Raw genomic sequence first — 21,768 nt, forward strand, 5'->3', positions numbered from 1 at the left:
GAGTTGTTGTTGTTGTTGAATCATATATACTTGTGTGCATAACAAAATGAACGGAATACAACACAAACTTTACAGGACAGCAAGTAATGGCTATGGCTTTATCTCCTACAGAAGCCCTGGGGCCTCAGCGACAGGTCACTGCTGGCTGGCTTCCAGCCATGTGACATGGGCAACTTGGTATCACTGTGAAACAGAAGCATGCATGTATGAAACATATACTCTTTACTGAAAGTCATAGAATATGATAGTCAAAACACACAGGAAACATAAGCGGCAACATAAAACATTTTCATGTACATACATACAGACTAGACATACACATATATATATAAACACACAGAACTGTACATAAATGTACGCAAGAACCACACACAGTATCCCAGCTTGTAATTAATATTGTTATCATCACTTCTAAAAAAAAAAACCTATATATATATATATATATATATATATATATATATATATATATATATATATATATATATATATATCATAATTTTATAATATAGTAGTAGTTTAAAATAGTGTCCATTTAAGTATATAGTTTAACAGCCCTTGCCTTTTATTTATGCTGTCAGTGAAAATTCTGTATTTTACTAATGCAATATTAAAGTAATATAGGAATTATACACATTAACTTATGTACATAGCAATGTGTGAAGAATATAATCTGTAATAATCTACTGTTGTAATGATATTTCCCAACTGCAATACACGTATAGTGGTAAGGCAGTGATATTAGATTTTTAAAACATTTACATCAGTCCCTAGTGTTTGCGTTAAAACAGAAACCCCAAACCTCTTGGTTCGGGACCTTAAGTTTGCTCCTATAAGCTAACGTTTTGGATACACCCTCAAATAGGGAAAAATATATATAAACATATATATATATATATATATATATATATATATATATATATATATATATTACATTTTATTGGTTAATACATCTTTTTTGGTCCCGGAACACTATCAGACTGACACTTTACAGAGCAATACCTACTTATCTAGAGCTTGGTCATAGGAGGATGAATGTATGGATCCTTGTCTTCAGGCCAATTGAGGTCCAATTTTTGGAATGTTATAGTATTCACATGGCAGTTTCTTGGCATAACTTTCTATTCTAGTCATAGTTTCTAAAAAATACAAAAGTACTTCACATAATTAAGAATTAATAAATACCCTAGTTATTATTTGATTGTTTTAGTTTTTGCCAAACAGCATGATGAGCTACTGCAATCTTACTATATCTGTACTGCCCCAGAAGGCTCTAAAAAAGTAAGCTGTACACTGGTCCCTCAATTGAAGCTAGCTCTTCACAATTGCCAATGTATTTTATAATGCACTGGCTGGAAAGGCAAACTATGCTGCTGGATAGGGTTGCTGCTAAAAAAAAATTAAAGGCAGTATATTTTTACATGGGGCCACATTGAAGTAGAGAATCAAAATATCAGCTATTTCTTTATCAGGGTCTGCAGTTTGGTCCTTGTAAAATCACTTTGTCCCAGGGAGACAAAATGGTTAACTACTTAAGACGGTAGACTTAAAAACAGACATTGATAAACCTATAAAGAGATAAATCACTTTGGTTTGATAAAAAAAAACTATCATAAATTAAAGAAAGATTGGCTGAAAACAGATGCATACATGCCTATATATATATATATATACACACCAGCTCTAATCTGGTCATTGTGTTATGAATGTAAACAGTCACTATGGTGATAGGCACAGGACTAAGACAGACAGTGCTTTCAATTTTTTAAAAAAAGGCATCAAACACTTGTAATTTCCTAAGCATGCAGTCAGCATTATTAGAATCATAGAAATCCTTACAAGAAGTCTCTTGGTCCAAGTCAGAGCCCATAGATGGAAAAAGTATATTCTACACCCTGGACTGCTTGTCGTCATACTTCCCCTTGAAGAACATTGCTAAGAGACCTGCAGCTTGTATCAGGGCCCATACAAAACTAGAAGATGTTTGTCTCTGTATTCTTAGGAAGAAAAATGGCTGATATTTCAGAAAATCTGAAGCCCGGATGTTATCTACCGCAGGTCCCATAAGCAATGAAAAAAAAGGGGTGGTAAAAAGCAGAAAGAACACAATGTACAGAACAGATGGAAACACACCAGGGTTTCTTCACATGCATCCCATGACATATTTCAAGCTCCCAGATGTCACAAAGTGTGTGGCAAAATTCAATAAATGGATGTTAAATTTGCACATGATCGTTGTCACTTTGCATCCTAGTGCCCTTACGGGAAAGGAGCTAAATATTTACACATGAAAACACTCCAAGGATTTTTATGAGGGTTAAATTACATGTGAGCAATGGAGAGTTGGAACCTTCCAGGTTTTTCATCTAGCAGACCCGTATAGGGCATGCATGTTAACCCTTATGTGTTATTCTGCTAGAAGATCTGAGAACATTTCGATTACTGCTCCAGAGCTGGCAGAAGTTGTCAAATATGTCACTGCTTAGACCAGCATTTTTGAGCAGCAGTGAGCTTTGTCCATTTAATATGATGTATGGCATAAAGACCAATGTCCAAAAACGTAAAAGAGAAGAGGAGAGCTTTTGTGTCCTTGCGTTCACAGATATGTAAGTTTGTGTGAGTTTGTGGTTGCAAATTTGCATTTATTTTTTTATGTTTGTTGATACAGATCATGTGGCTAAACAAATGCTTGCTTATTCTTGTGTTATCCATTTGTGTGCTTATTTGTTTCTCTTGTCATCAAGGATTTCATTGCTGGTCCCTTTTTTGTAGCTGAAAATAAGTCTGGCTAAAGAAGAGGTCCGCTTGGCTGGCTATGGTTACTTTTTGAACATGTCCTGAAGAGGACCAGGGAGGTACTTGAGTACGGTGTCCAAAATGCTCTCTTCTTCCTCCTCATCCTCATCCCCGCATCCTGCAGGGATGGCTTTCTTTGGGCGAGTCAGACTGCCCTCACAAGGTTGCTCCATGGCTGCTTTCTCTTCAGCTTCTTTCTCTTCCTTCTTTTTTAATCCATACTGCAAAGCAAAAAGAGAATGTGTCAAGAATGTTTCAGAATTTTATGAAACCGATTTCCTACTAACAAAGGCTACTTATGAAGTAAACCATGGCACCTAATCAATGATGCTAGACCTCAATATAAAAGTGAAGTTTTAACAAAAAATCTTTCTTTCTGTAATCCATTTTGCCTCCCGCAGACCCCCCTCCCCTTCCTACCACCTATGCTGTAATGCTATGACAGCACATGACTGACTCCAGCTGACTCCAGCTGGTTAATATGATTGAGGATCATCTGTAAATTCTAAGTGATAACAAATTCAGGATAAACATATCTGAGTGGACAAATATGGTTTGATTTACTAAAACTGGAGAGTGCTAAATCTGGTGCAGCAGTGCACAGTAGCCAATCAGCTTCTAACTTTAGCTTGCTCAGTTAAGCTTTGACAAAAACCTAGAAGCTGATTGGTTTCTATGCAGAACTGTCCCAGATTTAGCACTCTGCAGTTTTAGTAAATCAACCCCATAGCTTCCTGTTATGTTTATTATTTTTGACAAAATATGCTATATACCCCTCTTATCTTCTGGTTCCTTAAGAGGAGCAAAAATGCAACGATGGAGAACGATATTTGCTGACCATTTGGATAATTTGTTTTCCATGTGCAACAGACTGTCTGTAGCCATTCCTGTACTAAGAAAAGGTCATGAAATGAATTAGTACCAGTAAAAGCTCCAATAAGGTTTCTTTGTGCTTTTCTGGTCATAGTGTTGTCACTGCCACAGTGAGTGTGGGGAATTCCTTCCACTGAAACCTCAGCATCAATAAAAACAGAAATGTTTGAAAAAACACAAACTGTACTTAATTGCACACATTTTGTTTTGCTGCACCTACATGTATTTGGCTGGTTTAAACTGAAAGCTCAATTAGGCTTTAAAAGTATAGTACTTCTTCACAAAAAAATAACCTATGCAAGTAAGGGGTGCCTGTAAACTGCACACTTTTGGCCAAAGTTAAATAATGCCTTTGCTATACGTGTTGACCATTTACTTACCTCTGAGACCCAAACTGCTAGAAATCACATAATTTGGTGCTGGCTTGTTGCTAGCATATTGCTATGAGACTCCGAACTGTTACTGCTCACCTTCACCGTCACAGGAGCAAGCTCTCAAATACTGAACTCAGAACTAGGGAAGAGAAAGCGTATGTGAGGGGGTTTGAATCAGAGAAAGAGCTTGCTCCCTTTATGTTGGTGGTGAACAGTAAGACCTAGGAGTCTCTTAGCAGTGCTCTAGCTGGCAACAAGGCAGTATGGGATGATGCGATGTCTGGGAATTTTTCAAGTCAGGCTTCAGGAGGTGCTTCAATGGCCTACACATATAGCTTTTTTCAAAACTGCACAGTTTGTTTTTATCTACAGGCACCCCTTACCTGGTTAAGGTGATCTATGCCTCTAAGCCATGCAATGAAATACATTCCAGCGCAGGCACTGCTGTGTGCAAAGGAAGAAATGCAGCAGCAGGGAGGTGTGATAGAGGCGCTGTGTGGCTGTTGCCGTGCCTCACACAGAAGCATCGGCAGCAGGACGCTGAAAACTGGAAACTGGAAGTGACGTCACCCCCCAACGCCGGATCCTCCACGGAAACCGGCAAGGGACAGAAAGCAGCAAGTGCCTGCGCTGACACCCATGCCCTGTGTGTCACCCTCCAGCCCACACCACCATCTGGACACTTCATCTATGAGGATGACTTGCCTGCTTCTTCATCCATGTGTGCCTTTTTCCATGTAAGTGTGTGATTAATAAATGTGTTTTTAAAAACTTCCTTCACTGACCTGGCGCCCTTTGTTTTTCATTGTATGACTTTGATTGATGCCATTGGTGCCACTGCTGTGTCTTAGCCAATGAATTACTAACAAAAAGTATAAAAAAAAGCAAGCATTCGCAAGAGGACCTGTTTTACCTGGGAGGAAAACTTACTGCCCCATTGATAGTTGTCATATTTTATTTCTTTTATCATAACTAAACAATAATCTACCCGTGTCATTTTTGAAGAAATGAGCAAAGTAATCTACACAGATTTAAGCATATCAAGGGTTACAATACATACATTGATATTTATTATTTTGATGATTTGGGTATCACCAACACAGTTATGGACAGAGAAGACTAAACCATTCATAATAATCTCTTTGTAGAGGAGCTTACAATCATAAATGTGTACCTCTATTAGGGAAGAACCACAAGAACACACTACTGTCCATTTGGGAAGAAGCCACTTATAGCCTATGGTGTGGGCTGAGGGAGATAATCCATGCATACATAAACAGATGTAACGCTTAGGTGGAAATTGCTCCTAAGACCAGTGTTGCATGGTTGCAATGGTATCACTGAGCCAGTGTGCACTCTCAAAAAATATGTGCAAATGTAGCATTGGGCCTTACACTTAAGCCTCGTACACACAATCTGAAAATCGTAAGACAGATTATCTATTTTTTTTTTTTTTTTTGCATGCTGGTCTTATATTGAGCATGAAGGATCTACTAAAGTTATGAAAATTCTGGTACCACGGAATAAAAAATGGTAAGTTATGCCATGTGTTGTAAATAGAAAAGCAGGTGCGCTAAACTCATATAGGTCAACCACTTAAGTTGGAATGAACCAATAACGTGATCTCAAAATTATTAGGTAAAACTAATAATGGTACAAAATAACGTGATCTCAAAATTATTGGATAAAACTAATAATAGGTGCCACAGTGCATACTAATAGTATAACTGATGTGCCTCCAAGACCAAATGAAACAGTGAATATACAAAAAATCACACTTGAACATGAATGGCAACAAAAATATAGCAGTATAAGTAAAGTGCAAACAAATCCAAACAGAGTCCGTGATATAATGTGATATACAGTGACTCCTCAGTGTCAGATTCACAGCAACTAGGGTGCAGGTGATCCCACCACCGTGTCTGGATTGGCTCCTTACCAGAGAATGGAATTGTAAGGGCATATAGATAATAAAATCCAGATGAAAGAGATTACCCAAGTAGGATAACGGCTGAGAAACACCACTCAGAAGGGAGGATAAGCCTCTTACCAGATGGCTATTGGAATAAAGCTGTTCACACACTCTCCTGATGATGAATGGCCTCCTCTCTTGGTAACCTAGGTCTGGATATATGCACTCTGGTGCCTTTCAATGTCTCACGTTGTTCCATAAAATAAAAATCGTACAATAGTGCAGTACCTTCCAACCATTTATTCATAAACAATAGGGTTGCACTTACATAAGATGTCTTTATCAAAACATCGAGACTGGACCGTAGAGAGGTAACCGTGGCCGCCTGCCTCCGTTGACGTCCGCTTTAGGAGGAAACGCGTTAGAGAGGAGCGCCACATCATCATCACTCATCGCCGCGGACCGCGCTGCAGGTGGCCGCGGTTACCTCTCTACGGTCCAGTCTCGATGTGTGCGCACTTTTTCTATACCAATGCCATGTGTTGTAGTGTATTTGTATTGTATTTTCGAATGACAACTGTACCGATTAAACTAAAATCGTACAATCTGGTATCGTACGAGAAAAAATTTCATGCTTGTCTGATTGTATAATATTGGATCGGCTCTAGAAAGCTCTGTACTAACGATTCGATTATTGTACGATTGCTTTGAAAACTGTATTTTTCGTCTGATTTTTGGATTGTGTGTACGAGCCTTTAGGGTCATTTTTATTTTTTCATTCCTAGGAAACTAAGAGTAAAACTTTTTCCTCAATATGCTATCTCCACTCCCGTATAAGCACAGCTTACCATCAATTTCTATTGATAGCAACACCAGAGAAAAATACCTTTTCATTCCATCATCTACAGATTTTACAGCAAAGAAAACATCCTACACAGGTCTGAAACCTGGAACCATACATCAAAAAGATAGCAGGAAATGGAATTTCTACCTACACAACACCAGAAAAGAGAATCATTTTGTCTCTATTTTGGGGGAAAAAAGGAAGTTTAATTTTTCTGAAATGGAAAAATCTGAAAAGGTCTATTTATTTATTTTTTTCATTATCACCCACATCTTCCTGACAGGATATTAAAGATCCATGTCCTTCTGCCCACCTTATGATTAGATGAAACATTTGCTGTAGGAATGAGGCTCCCAGTTAGAGATGATAGAGATTGCACACGGTTTTCTAATATTAGGAGATGGCTTGATAACATTGAACTTTCTTAAACCTCTTCAGTAACAACATACAGTTGATCTCACAAGGTCACAGACAAGAGCATGAAATCTATGGCTTACATTTCGTTTATTTAACCTGAAGCCTGTCAAATTATAAACATCATTGCTGGGTGTAACGAGATGGCTACTTTGGTACATAGAAGTAAATTAAAAAAGTTTTTTTTTTCTACTAAGATGATTATTTTATTATGACAATGGGTCTTATCTGATTTGGCTTTATGTTGCTGACAGTGTTGGCAGGCACTCCAGGCAGGCAATCAGATAGGCAATGAAAGATTTCAGACTTGAAGAAAGCCTGCAGAACATGCTGGCAGGCATGCCATAATTGTGTCACCTACTTTCTGATAAACTGGCTTTAAGCAATATAAACCTCTACAGCATCCTGAGCATGTACAAAAACTAAGCATTAATATTTCCCATAAGTATAAACATTTTAAGTAAACCTAGAGATGCAAACCTAAGGTGAGGAGCACATATTTAGCTTTCATGAGCTCTGCCAACATATGCACCTGCTAAAACCTCCCACCAAATTGCTGTCAACGTCCTAAGGACCCCACGCTCACATGACAGCACATGGCCCTGGTGACTAGCCACTTTCTTAGTTCTACTTAGGCAGTACAGAGACACTTTAACCAATTAAGGACTTTGGGCATACAGTGCCTTCCTCAAAAAAACTTCAACAAAGAAACTTGGGTATATTAGTGATGTCGCGAACCTAAAAATCGCCGTTCGCGAACGGCGAACGCGAACATCGGCAAATGTTCGCGAACCGGCGAACCGGGCGAACCGCCATAGACTTCAATAGGCAGGCGAATTTTAAAACACACAGGGACTCTTTCTGGCCACAATAGTGATGGAAAAGTTGTTTCAAGGGGACTAACACCTGGACTGTGGCATGCCGGAGAGGGATCACGCAAAAAAAAGTTCTTAAAAATTATAATTTTTTGATAGAGAGCCAATTATTGGAAAAATTAAAAAAAAAATAAATAAAAAATTTCTTTGGATTTAGCATCTGGGGGGTCTAAAAAGTGTACCTGTGAAGTTTCAGCTCTGTAGCATGTCCAGAACCCCTAAAAAACAGCATTTGTCTTATATTTTCAGGAATATGGCTTCTCTGCGGCTGGCTTTTTCTCTTGCAGGCATTTATCGGGCATTTTTTTAGGCAGGCATGTCATTTTTTGTACTTAGTGTCTGGGGGGTCTAAAAAGTGTACCTGTCAAGTTTCAGCTCTGTAGCATGTCCAGAACCCCTAAAAAACAGCATTTTTCTTATATTTTCAGGAATACGGCTTCTCTGCGGCTGGCTTTTTCTCTTGCAGGCATTTAGCGGGCATTTTTTTAGGCAGGCATGTCATTTTTTGTATTTAGTGTCTGGGGGGTCTAAAAAGTGTACCTGTGAAGTTTCAGCTCTGTAGCATGTCCAGAACCCCTAAAAAACAGCATTTGTCTTATATTTTCAGGAATATGGCTTCTCTGCGGCTGGCTTTTTCTCTTGCAGGCATTTATCGGGCATTTTTTTAGGCAGGCATGTCATTTTTTGTATTTAGTGTCTGGGGGGTCTAAAAAGTGTACCTGTCAAGTTTCAGCTCTGTAGCATGTCCAGAACCCCTAAAAAACAGCATTTTTCTTATATTTTCAGGAATATGGCTTCTCTGCGGCTGGCTTTTTCTCTTGCAGGCATTTAGCGGGCATTTTTTTAGGCAGGCATGTAATTTTTTGTATTTAGTGTCTGTGGGGTCTAAAAAGTGTACCTGTCAAGTTTCAGCTCTGTAGCATGTCCAGAACCCCTAAAAAACAGCATTTTTCTTATATTTTCAGGAATACGGCTTCTCTGCGGCTGGCTTTTTCTCTTGCAGGCATTTATCGGGCATTTTTTTAGGCAGGCATGTCATTTTTTGTATTTAGTGTCTGGGGGGTCTAAAAAGTGTACCTGTCAAGTTTCAGCTCTGTAGCATGTCCAGAACCCCTAAAAAACAGCATTTTTCTTATATTTTCAGGAATACGGCTTCTCTGCGGCTGGCTTTTTTTCTTGCAGGCATTTAGCGGGCATTTTTTTAGGCAGGCATGTCATTTTTTGTATTCAGTGTCTGGGGGGTCTAAAAAGTGTACCTGTCAAGTTTCAGCTCTGTAGCATGTCCAGAACCCCTAAAAAACAGCATTTTTCTTATATTTTCAGGAATACGGCTTCTCTGCGGCTGGCTTTTTCTCTTGCAGGCATATATATCAGTGGTGGGTGGGCAGTGGCACAGTACACTCTCTGTGGACCTGACAGCAGTCACTGGCACCCAGGCAACTGCAATTTAAAAAATATATATATATTTTTTTACTTTGCAAGCTGCTGTGCCACTTTATATATCAGTGGTGGGTGGGCAGTGGCACAGTACACTCTCTGTGGACCTGACAGCAGTCACTGGCACCCAGGCAACTGCAATTTAAAAAATATATATATATATTTTTTTACTTTGCAAGCTGCTGTGCCACTTTATATATCAGTGGTGGGTGGGCAGTGGCACAGTACACTCTCTGTGGACCTGACAGCAGTCACTGGCACCCAGGCAACTGCAATTTAAAAAAATATATATTTTTTTTTACTTTGCAAGCTGCTGTGCCACCTTATATATCAGTGGTGGGTGGGCAGTGGCACAGTACACTCTCTGTGGACCTGACAGCAGTCACTGGCACCCAGGCAACTGCAATTAAAAAAAATATATATTTTTTTTTTACTTTGCAAGCTGCTGTGCCACCTTATATATCAGTGGTGGATGGGCACACAGTGGCACTGCAGTGGGCACAGTAGACTCTGTGGACCTGACAGTAACTGGCAGCCCAGGCAACTGCAATAATAAAAAATATTTTTTTTTTCAATTTATTGCAACAAGATGCTGTGCCACCGTATATATATCAGTGGTGGGCAGTGCACTGCAGTGGGTACAGTGCACTCTGTGGACCTGACACAGCACTCACTGCAATTATGACAGAGGAAAAAAAAAATATTTTTTAAAATGCAAGGTACTGTGCCTGTGCCACCCGAAATGAGTGTGGTGTGCACACAGTACAGTCTGTGGTGGGTCTGTGGCCTCTCACACACAGCGGGCAGGCAACTGCAGTGTACAATAGATATATATAGATATATATATAAGGAAAAAACTCTATTACCTTACCAGCCCTTAAAAGGGCTTTTGGGGACACTATATATATATATATATGTATATATATAAATAAAAAAAATCCTCAATTACCAGCCCTTAAAAGGGCTTTTGGGGACACTAGATAGATATAGATATATATATATATATAAGAAGAAACAACTCAATTACCAGCCCTTAAAAGGGCTTTTGGGGACGCTAGGTATATATATATATATATATATATATAAAAAAAAAAAACACAAATACCAGCCCTTAGAAGGGCTTTTTGGGGTGCTGATATTACAGCAGTAGTGGACCAAGAACACTGCAAGACCAGGAACACTGACTAACTGTCCCTAGCTTAACAGCAGCAGCAGCAGCAGCAGCAGCAGCAGCTCTCTCCCTACTCTCACTACACACACTGCTTCAGAATGATCTAAGATGGATGCTGCCCTTGCTTATTTATAGGAGGTGGGAGGGTGTGGGAGGGAGGTATGCTGATTGGCTGGAAATGGGTCTGCTGACTGTAAAGTTCAGGGTCAAAGTTTGCCTCAATGATGTCTTATGGGGGGCGGACCGAACATCGCATATGTTCGCCGGCAGCGGCGAACGCGAACATGCTAAGTTCGCCGGGAACTGTTCGCCGGCGAACAGTTCTATACATCTCTATATGTCATATGCCACGTGTCCTCCTCCACTGTTCTGCAAATGCTATTAACAGCAAATCTAACTTTATTTCACATAGGTAAATGTTTAAGGCCCCTGTTCACATTGATGTGGTGTGGTTTGACTGCACCACATGTGTACCTGTGGGTTTGGTGCGGGTTAGTTGTGCATTCCCATATACAGTAAACCCCCCTCCATCGCTGGGGTCATGTTCCAGACCCACCCGCAATAAGTTAAATGTAGTTTATTAATAGTGAAATAGAAAGACCCTATTTAAATACACTGTAGGCATGTTTTTATAACTTTCACTGTACTTTTAAAAGCATTTTAAGGTCTTTAAACACACTTTGAAAACAATAGAAACACATTTAAAGACATTTAAACACATAAAAGATACTGAGAGACAGAGCAAGAGCAATGGAAAACACAAAACTATTTAAATAACAATGATTTAATTAACAAAACAATATTAACCACTTGCTGACTGCCGCACGACTATTTACGTCGGAGTCAGCCCCTCACAGGCAGAGTGACGTAGATCTACGTCGCTAGCCTGTGATGAGGGTCTAAGGAGCGAGCGCGTGCCCCCGGAGGCGCGCTCCCACATTGTCACGGACCCCCCCCCGCGCGTGACCGCCGGACCCGATGTCCGCCGGTCACTCGGCGATCGTCGGGGGAGAGGGAGAAAGACAGGCGGCTAGTGTAAACAAGCCGCCTGTCATTCTCCCCTGTGTAGAAACAGTGATCATACGGTTCTACTATGTAGGACCATTGATCACTGTTCCTACAGCTCAAGCCACAGCCAATCACAGCTAGAATCACGCCCCTAGGGACACACATAACCCCTCCCTCTCAAAAAAGTTAACCCCTTCACTGCCAGTGTAATTTTACAGTAACAGTGCATATGTATAGCACTGATTACTGTAGAAATGTCACTGGTAACCCCAAAAGTGTCAAAAATGTCAGTCAAGGGTCCGATCTGTCCACCGCAATGTCGCAATACCGCAAAAAAAATCGAAGATCGCCGCCATTACGCATTAAAAAAAAAACAACAAAAATGACAAAAATCTTTCCCTTTGTTAGTAAACGCGATAACTTTTGCGCAAACCAATCAAAATACACTTTTTGCGATTTTTTTTACCAAACATATGTAGCATAAAACAAATTGGCCAAAAATGTTAAAATTTTTTTTTGGGAATTTCATATAAAAAAATGTGAAAAATATTGCTATTTTTGCAAAATTGACGCTCTTTTTTTGTTTATAGCGCATGATCAAAAAATCGCACAGGTGATCAAATACCACCAAAAGAAAGCTCTGTTTGTGGGAAAAAAAGGACGTCAAATTTGTTTAGGTACAGCGTCGCACGACCGTGCAATTGTCCGTTAAAGTTACACAGTGCCGAATCGCAAAATAGGCCCTGGTCAGGAAGGGGGTAAAATCTTCCAGGGCTTAAGTGGTTAAAGAGTAACTTCACTTTTGTTGAGAAAAAAAAAAAAACATTCCCCTCTGGGTGATGTACATTGCAAAAGATTTGAACATTAAGGCTCCGTTCACATGTTAGCGTATGGATCGCGGGCAGAAACGCCGCGATTCCGCCCGCGATCCGGAGATTATTGCAAATCGCGGGATGCCTGTGCGTTGCCCGTTAATTTGCAATAGCCCCCCAAACGCTGATCGATGTTGCCGCGATTTCCGCCTGCCGAATCGCGGTAACATCGCGCAAAAAAAAATCGCGGGACGCATTACGCCCAAAAAAGTACAAGAGCTTCTTTGGAGCGTATTGCGTCCCGCGATTTTTTTGCGCGATGTTACCGCGATGCGGCAGGTGGAAATCGCGGCAACATCGCTCAGCGTTTGGGGGGCTATTGCAAATCACGGGCAACGCACAGGCGTCCCGCGATTTGCAATAATCTCCGGATCGCGGGCGGAATCGCGGCGGTTCTGCCGCGATCCATACGCTAACATGTGAACGGAGCCTAAAAGAATTAAACATTGTTGCAGATTCCTACCTTTTGTTATTCTGAAGAAATCCCTATGTGTTTTTCTGTGTCCATGTGGGAAAGTGACTCTAATAGGAGTGGTTCTATAATTATCAATCAGCTGCTGCACCTGCAGAGCACTAATGAGGAAAGTTGCTGGGCCTTCATCCCTTCAGATGTGATTTCCTATTGGGAGTATCTCACCAAAAATTATGTTTTTTTTTGCAGGGGATGCCTGAAATCTGTCTTTTATCTTAGGCAGACTTCTGGGAAATTCAGTGAGCCAATCACACAAGCAGAAAAAGATGTTTCTGGGGGGTGTTCTGTACACATTCTGTGTACAGAACACCTCCAGGTATTTTACAGAAAATGAACACGCTGCAGATTGAAAAGAACAGGTCATTTTTAATAACATTTAATTATAATATGACTTGTGTCACAGTTGTAAATGCTATATTTTTTTTCTTTATTTGCTATTTTTTCCCTTTAAAAAGTGGAGTTATCCTTTAAAGTAAACTCTTTGTAACCTTACAAGCCTGCATGAATACATTTCCCACATATCACACAATAATATACCTTTCTCAGGCTTTTTAACACGGAACTGTCTTAAGGAACCCCTGCTAATAATTATTATATCTACAGCCCACAGCGCATTAGCATGAACAGTAAGTTGATATACCAGAACGAGTAAAAGAAATGTATTTTATTACAATTTTTAATATATATTTTAATTTTAATATAACTGTTTTAAATTTTAATTTTAATATGTGTTTTTAATTTATATTCTATGTCCTGCGGTTTTGGTGTACTTTCTAAAAGCACACCAATGTCCCGTACACAGGAGTTTTGGTGCAATTTCATAACTCTAAAATTTTCACTGAATTTCTTTTCTGGATTTTATATTAAAATTAAAAAAATCTATTATTAAAAATTGGCATATAATACAAATCTTTTACTTATACTTGTATTTAAACGTACAGTTCATGCTAATGTGCTGTGGGCTGTAGATATAATAATTATTAGCAGGGGTTCCCTAAGACAGTTCTACGTTTAAAAGGCTTAGAAAGGTTTTACTATAATATTGTGATATGTGAGAAATGTATTCATGCAGGCTTGTATGGTTAAAAAGAGTTTACTTTAAGTGTATTTGACATAATCCTTCAACATCTTTACAGAATGTTGATTGTAAATGAAACATCATTTTTTTTATAATGTTAAGGGTTAAAAAAACAAAAAACAAAAAAAAAATGTCTATTTTTTTAAGGCAGCCAAAGCCAGTCTGAAGGCAGGCAGCGACTGTTGAGATGCCTCATTTAAATAACCGATAGTTGTGGAAAATTTCTTGTTCAAGTAGTTTATTAATCAGGAAAGGAAAAAGGTGTTACAATCACACATAGGTCCTTACATAGTTACATAGTTCGTCAGGTTGAAAAGAGACAAGTCGATCTGGCTCAACCAATAAAAAAAACAAAAATAAAAAACAGTTATGAAAACTTAAACCCAACAATACAATCCCATATACACAATCCTATACCCACAGTTGATCCTGAGGAAGGCGAAAAAACCCCAGCAAAGCATGATCCAATTTCATACAGCAGGGGAATAAAATTCCTTCCTGATCCCCTGAGATGCAATTGGATATTTCCTGGATCAACTTTACCTATAAATGTTAGTACCCACTTATAATAAGTCCACCCAGGAAAGAATCCAGGCCTTTTTTTAAAGCAATCTAGTGAGCTAGCAAGAACCACCTCTGGAGGGAGTCTATTCCACATTTTCACAGCTCTTACGGTGAAGAAACCTTTCCGTATTTGGAGACAAAATCTGTTTTCCTCTAGATGTAAGGAGTGCCCCCTTGTCCTCTGTGTTGACCTTAGAGTGAACAACTCAACACCAAGTTCACTATGTGCACCCCTTATATATTTATACATGTTGATCATATCCCCCCTTAATCTCCTCTTCTCAAAAGAGAATAAATTCAGTTCCTCTAATCTCTTCCTATAGCTGAGCTCCTCCATGCCTCTTACCAGTTTAGTTGCCCTTCTCTGCACTTTCTCCAGTTCCCAGATATCTTTTTTAAGAACTGGTGCCCAAAACTGAACTGCATATTCTAGATGAGGTCTTACTAATGATTTGTACAGGGGAAAAATTATATCTCTCTCTCTGGAGTCCATGCCTCTGTTAATACAAGAAAGGAGTTTGCTTGCTTTGGAAACTGCAGCTTGGCATTGCATGCTATTATTAAGCTTATGATCTACCAGAACACCCAGATCCTTCTCCGCTATGGATTCCGCCAATTCTACTCCGCCCAGTATGTATGATGCATGCATATTCTTAGCCCCCAAGTGCATAACTTTACATTTATCAACATTAAACCTCATTTGCCACATAGTTGCCCGATGAAACAGTGCATTTAGGTCAGCTTGTAAGTTGGAGACATCCTGTAAAGAAGTTATTCCACTGCAAAGCTTGGTGTCATCTGCAAAGACTGAATGGTACTTTTAATCCCAGACCCTATATCATTTATAAAGATGTTAAAAAGTAAGGATCCCAACACTGAACCTTGGGGTACACCACTGATAAATGTAGACCATTCAGAGTAAGAATCATTAACCACTATTCTCTGAATTCTATCTTTTAGCCAATTTTATATCCATTTGCAAACCAATCTTTCCAAGCCAGTAGACTTTACCTTACACATTAGCCATGTGTGGGGAACTGTGTCAAACGCTTTTGCAAAATCCAAGTATACTACGTCCACCGCCACCCCTCTGTCCAAGGTTTTACTTACCTCCTCATAAAAAGAAATCAGGTCTGTTTCACAACTTCTGTCTTTCATAAATCCATACTGTCTGTTGCTTAACCACTTGCCGACCGTCCGCCACCTTTTTACTGCGGCAAGGTGGCTCGGCTGCGTCCAGTCACGTAGTACTACATGATTGGAGTTACTCCAAAAAAGATAAGTGCTAGACAGCACCCCCCTCCTGCTCTCAGAACCTGGTCCTCAGGCTGCCTCAATCCCGGAACTCGTGCTAGTACTTGGCATCCATTATGGCTAGGCTTTGCTGCCCCTTACGACCAGGGAGGTCGACCAAACACTGTAAATACAAAACAAAAGCGCCCTTTCTTTGTTTTGTATTTACATGATTGGAGTGCATGTGGTTTTGGCGGCATGCACGCTCCCACTGTGTTTAGACACAGCGGGAGGCAGGCCGCGGGAGGAGTCGCGGCCATTGCCGCTTGCCTCCCGCGATCGTCTGGAAAACCGAGAGAAGACCCGTCTGCTTATATAAACAAAGCAGGCGGATCTTCTCTCAGACAGGCAGGGACAGATCAGCCGTTTCAGCTAAGCTGAAACTGCGATCTGTCTGTCCCTATCACAGAACTCCCCCCCCCCACACAGTCAGTAAGCATACAGGCATACATTTGACCCCTTTGATCACACCCAGTACTAACCCCTTCCCTGCCAGTGTCATTTATACAGTAACAGTTCATATTATTTAGCACTAATTACTGTAATAATGTCATTGGTCCCCAAAAAGTGTCAAAAATGTCAGTTAGGAGTCCGATCTGTCTGCCGCTAAAAATCGCAGATCGCCCCAATTACTAATAAAAAATAAATAAATATATAGAAAGTCCAAAACTCTATCCCATAGTTTGTAAACACTATAACTTTTGCGCAAACAATTAAAATACGCTTTTTGGGATTTTTATTACCCAATAAATGTAGCAAAATACTAATTATACTTTATAATTATAATTATTACTAATAATAAGACCTAAACTGATAAAAAAATTTAATTTTTTAAAATTTTTTTATTGGGAATGTTTTATAGCAGAAAATAAAAAACATGGCGTTTTTTTCAAAAATTGTCTCTATTTTTTTGTTTATAGCGCAAAATCTAAAAACCGCAGAGGTGATCAAATACCACCAAAAGAAAGCTCTATTTGTGGGACAAAAGGACATCAATTGTATTAGGGTACAGCGTCGCACAACCGCGCAATTTTCCGTTAAAGTAACGCAGTTCCGAATCGCAAAAAAATACCTGGTCATTAAGGGGGCAAATCCTTCCGGTCCAGAAGTGGTTAAAATATTTTTTCCAGCAAGAGCTCTTCTATGTGGCCTTTTGTTAAACTCTCCAGTATCTTCCCAACTACTGAAGTTAAACTAAAAGGTCTATAGTTACTAGGCAAAGACTTTGATCCCTTTTTAAATATAGGCACTACATTGGCCCTACGCCAATCCAGTGGTATTATTCCAGTCCTTAACGAGTCCCTAAAAATTAGAAAGAAAGGCTTTGAAATTACAGCGCTCAATTCTTTTAGGATGTGTGAGTGGATGCCATCTGGTCAAGGCACTTTATCCACCCTTATTCTGTCTAAATATTTTTGGACCATATCACTTTTGAGCCACATGCTCAAAAAAAGTAAACAAGTAGCACAACAATACCAAGATCATTTAACACATTAGGGATTATGCATTTATGTAGGTTTAAGATACAAATTAGGTATTGTGGGATAGAACCAAAATGTATCAATCTAGAACATGTGAAGATTGCCTTGAATATATTGTAACATGATATAGAACAGGTAAATCTTACTCAACTTGGAGATAAAAGAACCATAAAAGCCTACTGAGGCACAGAAGTGATTTTCACAAAGTTGTCTACCTATAGAGGAGAGCCATCATAAAGAGAAAATAAGGTAGTAGGAGATAGCCAAGAAAGCAGTAAAGAGGAAAGAGAGAGAGAAAAGGAAGACAAGGGAGCAAGGAACCCTAGGTGACCCTAGATCAAACCAGTGGAGCATATTGATAAGCCATAAGATGATGTCACCAATCTTGGAACGTGTTGAAAAATTTTCATGTATTATAAATGTATTTTCAGAACTATAACTTGTATATATAAAGTAAAAAAAGACACAAAACTTCACTTTAAAAAAAATAACATAAAACAATACAAAAAATTCAATAAAATAAAACTGATTTAACACCTATAAATATATATCAGTACATATACAGCCAGTCTGCAATGAAGGTAAACATATTCTAATTGCATCCATGATGTATAGTGCCACTTTCTGCTATTTACATGTTGATATTGCTTCATGGTAAGACTGAAATTGTTAAATAAATAATAACAGCAGAATGCTGAAATATGTCAGCCATAGGTGAAAGGAGAATGTTTGCACTTAGAATGATGCAATTTCTTTGACAACTCTGCAGACTGAAAAAGAAAGCTTTCAAAACAAATCTGATTTGTTTTTGCTAGCAGGCATGATACCAACCCAGAGGAAGATGTCTTGTATGTTCAATCAACTGTATTGAGTAATGAATGGTATCACGTTAAAGAGCAATTCCAGGCAACCAGTGAATAGAATCAATGACCTACTAATGAAGTAAACACCACAGCTGGGCTAAAATCACGTTTGTCATTCTGTTTGCCTAAAGCTGGAAATTGCTGGTTCCTATAGAGCAGGCTGAAATTTGATTAGAAGATGGCCCTGTTGGCACCACTCTGCCCGACATCCTTTGATTGAAAAAAGCAAAGGAGCCAGGAGGAAAAAGTGTTGGCTGATCAGTGCTTATATCCAATAAGATGCGGGCCCTGTTTGGGTATTACAAAAGCCGCAAAAGGGGATTCATTAATCTGCGCTGTTTAGATGGATGGAGGAATCACTTAGGTTTCTTTCACCAGCACACAAGCTGAACAAAAAAGGTGTATGGCTTAGTATAGTCTGGATTCTTTGTAATCCACTCCAACATAATTTTACAGACCAGCTAACAGGGTCAGCAGGAGGACAGTAGGGGTGTCCTTTCTGATTCATGTAAGTGTGTTTTCTCTCTTTCTGCTTCCTGTAGCACCAACCGGTGGCTGTGAGAAACTACTTAGTACTGGCATTCTTTTAAGTCTATAAGTGGCAGCAAGGGGCCTGCAGAGAAGCTCCAGCATTGTCAGCAGATGGGATCCAGGACAACCAGACTTCAGAGAAAAAGGAGTGAACTGAGCTGAGCTGGTGCACTACTGCAATGCATAGATTAGAAGCTGACTGAGCATATAGGTTTATACTTATAAAGTAATAGGACCAGAGACAGAAGCCAACATTTTTTTTTAACATGGGTGCCCTTTAACTTTAAACTTTCTGCTTACCGTGGAAATAAAAAAGCTGCCTGCTGCCATATGGCATATGGTCAAAGAGTGGAAAAGCTCTAGAGTTAATAAATTATTAAGTGGATAAATGCAGTACACAGCCTGCTAACTCCTTACACCACACTGAACATTATGATAAGAATGGATGCATCAGCACAAATAAACAAAGCAAAAGGGAAAAAGGTGAAGGGAGAGAGAGATGGGCAGAGCTGTCACGCCATTTTCTCCATCATAGACTTAATGTGCATGAACAGTAGAGCACAAAGTGTACAAGAAGGTATGCATGTGGCAGAAAATAGAACACACCGACTAATATGCATAGCGTATAACAATGCTACTCTATTATTTGTGACATCCAGACACAATGTGTCTGAAGTTTTGCTTCAGCGCCTTGATTCTGATATCTCTCTTGGAGATCAGACCCCTTTATTTTGCACACTGATGACTTGGAAAGATAGAGTCTGATGCATTGCATGCAGTCTGCGTCCTCATAGCACATAACAGTTCTAGTCTAATTTCAAGTCAGCAGTGAGCATCCCCTGTGACAGAAATCATTTAAAAAGATAACTAGTACAGAAAATATAGAAGCGACTTAGCCTTTATTTTTCTATAGTATTATTTCATTTATTCCAGATTGGCTCGTTTGTAAAGAGAACACAATCTTTACGCTGCTTTCTGAGAAATATAGACAAGAGCAAATATAACACAATCCTTACTGACCATTACATATAATGTATGTAATACATATATATATATATATATATATATATATATATATATATATTATATATTTTGTATATACTTAAATACAAAAATACTAGGCGTTGCCTTTGATGTCAATTAGGAAACCTTTCATAGTTGCTAGGGGTTGTTGTTGATATTTGCACAGCTTTATTTATATATATATATATATATATATATATATATATATATATATATATATATATATACACATATACATATATATATATATATATATATATATATATATATATATATATTTTTATATATACATTTTTACTGAATTACCATGCAAAAACAAACCAAAATAGGAAGGATCCATCTATTTATCACTCCCTAATGTCTAGCAGTCTTAAGCCTGGTACACACTATAAGTTTTTTTTTTCCGTTCAACCCAGCAATCGCTGTACTAACATAAAAGATTTTGGTGTGGGGATCCCCCTGTTATGCCTCCGTGTTCTAACAGGGGGACTGCCCCTCTTGCCACAACAGACTAATCAACCATTGGCAGCCAACACTGATCGGATGCCAGTTGGATGCTGGTTTTCAAGCATTACTGTCACCGTGCTCACTATTGGGCAACCTATCTTTTCTGCAACTATTACTAAAAACCAATCCTGCAATCACTTAACTGTAAAAATCCCAAATGACATCAGTAACCTCATTGTTATAATTAGCGTGTAATAATTAGTGTAATCTAAACACCCTTAACAGCTATTATTGGGTGTTGAGGTCTAAATCTGGCATACAAATTGCAATTTTTAGTCAATTGTAACCACTTTCCAGCGACTAGGAATGATAAATATGATTACAATCTATCTTCAGAAAATAAGCAAATTGCCGCCAACAATTTTACTCAACCACCAGAGTTTAGTCAATAATAAAATTGAAACTGGGAGAAATTGGTAGCTTCAATACTGTTTATTAAAGGATAGAAATGAAAACAAACTAAAACGGCAGCAATGTATTTCCACCAATCTGGGGAATTTCAGCCCCTTCTTCATGCATATGATAGAAACCACCATTTTATGTCTTCACTTGTTTTGCAATTGAAAAAAAAAAAACATGCAAGTAAAAGTGTGATATCTCAAATGTATAATGTCAAGTTTCTACATGTATGACCTGCTTAATCACCATGAATCATCATCACCATCAGAGGTAAAACGTATTTGATATGGTCCCCACTGGAGATTGGGGGGAGGGTATAGGCATAAGATGTGTTGATAGGTTTTGCCACACTCAATAAGTCAATCAATGTGAAAAACATCCAGGCTTTATAATAAACCTGAAGTGAGAAATAACGAGGATTGCCATAGCTGACATATTCTTCTGAAAATAAATGTTCTCTGGCTGTTCTGGCAATCCATAGGCTTCAGTACTTTCTAAGTCACAAATATGAAAATCAAATATTTAGGACAGGAGTTCTGAATTTTCTGATCTGCACAATTACTCTAGTTCAATGTCTCAGAAGGTATTGAAGTCGGGCAACTAGTACCTTCAGAAAGATATCAGCATTAGAAGTCTCTTATTTTATCCCAGTTCACATTTCCTTAATTGACATAACACTTTGCAGCAGTAAATTAACTACAGTTTGTCTTGTCAGATTTAATATCTTAGTTTTCCCCTTTGGATGGAATTTATACCTCATTTGCTGAGTACACTGTACCTTTTGGAAGACAGTTGACAAAGGGATTATGGCTCACAACTGGGAATAACAGCCCTATTCAGGTCCAGAAACTTACCACAGTTAGCAACAATAACAGCAGCTGAATCGTCAGTGCCAGACTATAGATACTCTAGTTACTCCACCTGCTCCTGCCTTACAGAATGACTCAGCATTACTAGCTGCAACACAGAAGGACTCAAGCCTGA

General features: G+C 38.9%; 1 protein-coding gene across 2 annotated transcripts in view; it reads right to left on the reverse strand.

Annotated features, from left to right (window-relative positions):
• Positions 1–2,247: 2,247 nt before the first annotated feature.
• CPLX2 (complexin 2) overlaps positions 2,248–21,768 on the reverse strand; it is a 366,962-nt gene continuing 347,441 nt past the window's right edge. For both annotated transcript variants that reach the window (XM_082254100.1, XM_082254099.1), the window contains exon 4: positions 2,248–3,014. In XM_082254100.1, the coding sequence (XP_082110226.1) occupies positions 2,817–3,014 (198 nt within the window). In that variant the 3' untranslated portion in view covers positions 2,248–2,816. The remainder of the gene's footprint in view (positions 3,015–21,768) is intronic.

This window comes from Pelophylax lessonae (assembly GCF_965119305.1).
Source record: "Pelophylax lessonae genome assembly, chromosome: 4".
Taxonomy (NCBI): Eukaryota; Metazoa; Chordata; class Amphibia; order Anura; family Ranidae; genus Pelophylax; species Pelophylax lessonae.